The following is a 638-nucleotide window of genomic DNA, read 5'->3' on the forward strand; positions in this document are numbered from 1 at the left end:
TGTCAATCCCCAGCTTCTGTTAGCAGACCCTACTGTCGGATAGCTGACCGTAACACTTTGATTGCTCCTGTTCAGTAAGTTGACCATTGATACCTACTAAACAGTACAGACAAGATGTCTTCTCGCGCCTCCGCCAAATCCCCTACCCCGGGAAGCTCCGCCTCTTCCAAGCAACCGGTCAAGAGCCTGGCTGAAGAACTCGAAGGAGCCCCAATGGCAGTCGACTCGGACGACGAAGTCACCCTCAAGAAGGAAACCTACGAAAAACTCCGGAACCGAGTCAAGAAGGGAGACGAGGACATCGCCAAGATTCAAGGGATGTACAACAATACCGCTGCCGAACTACAAGGACTCAAAGAAATGATACAAGAACTCGGCAACGGACCCCAACGCATCCTAGACCTCGAGAACGAGGTTCTCCGCCTAGGAGGACAGGGCAACAACCCCACCATACAAGAACTCAAAAACGAAGTCAACACACTCCGGGCCGCTGCCAACATCGTCACCACCCCCGCAGGAGGACGACAGAAACTCAAGCTCAGCCCTCCGATGACCTACGACGGCACCCCCGGTTACCTCAAAGGATTCCTGATCCAGGTCAAAAACTACCAGAATTTCCACCATGGCGACTTCACCAA

At 53.1% G+C, this 638-nt stretch overlaps 1 protein-coding gene across 1 annotated transcript; it reads left to right on the forward strand.

The window, feature by feature from the left end:
• Window positions 1-104: 104 nt before the first annotated feature.
• Window positions 105-597, forward strand: COL26b_014528 (uncharacterized protein; the record flags this gene model as incomplete). Its single annotated transcript, XM_053187099.1, has 1 exon — window positions 105-597. A coding segment is annotated over one exon (493 nt), but the record flags the coding sequence as incomplete, so codon positions are not given.
• Between the last annotated feature and the right edge of the window lie 41 nt (window positions 598-638).

The sequence above is a fragment of the Colletotrichum chrysophilum genome (assembly GCF_026319265.1).
Source record: "Colletotrichum chrysophilum strain AFK26 chromosome Unknown scaffold_608, whole genome shotgun sequence".
Taxonomy (NCBI): Eukaryota; Fungi; Ascomycota; class Sordariomycetes; order Glomerellales; family Glomerellaceae; genus Colletotrichum; species Colletotrichum chrysophilum.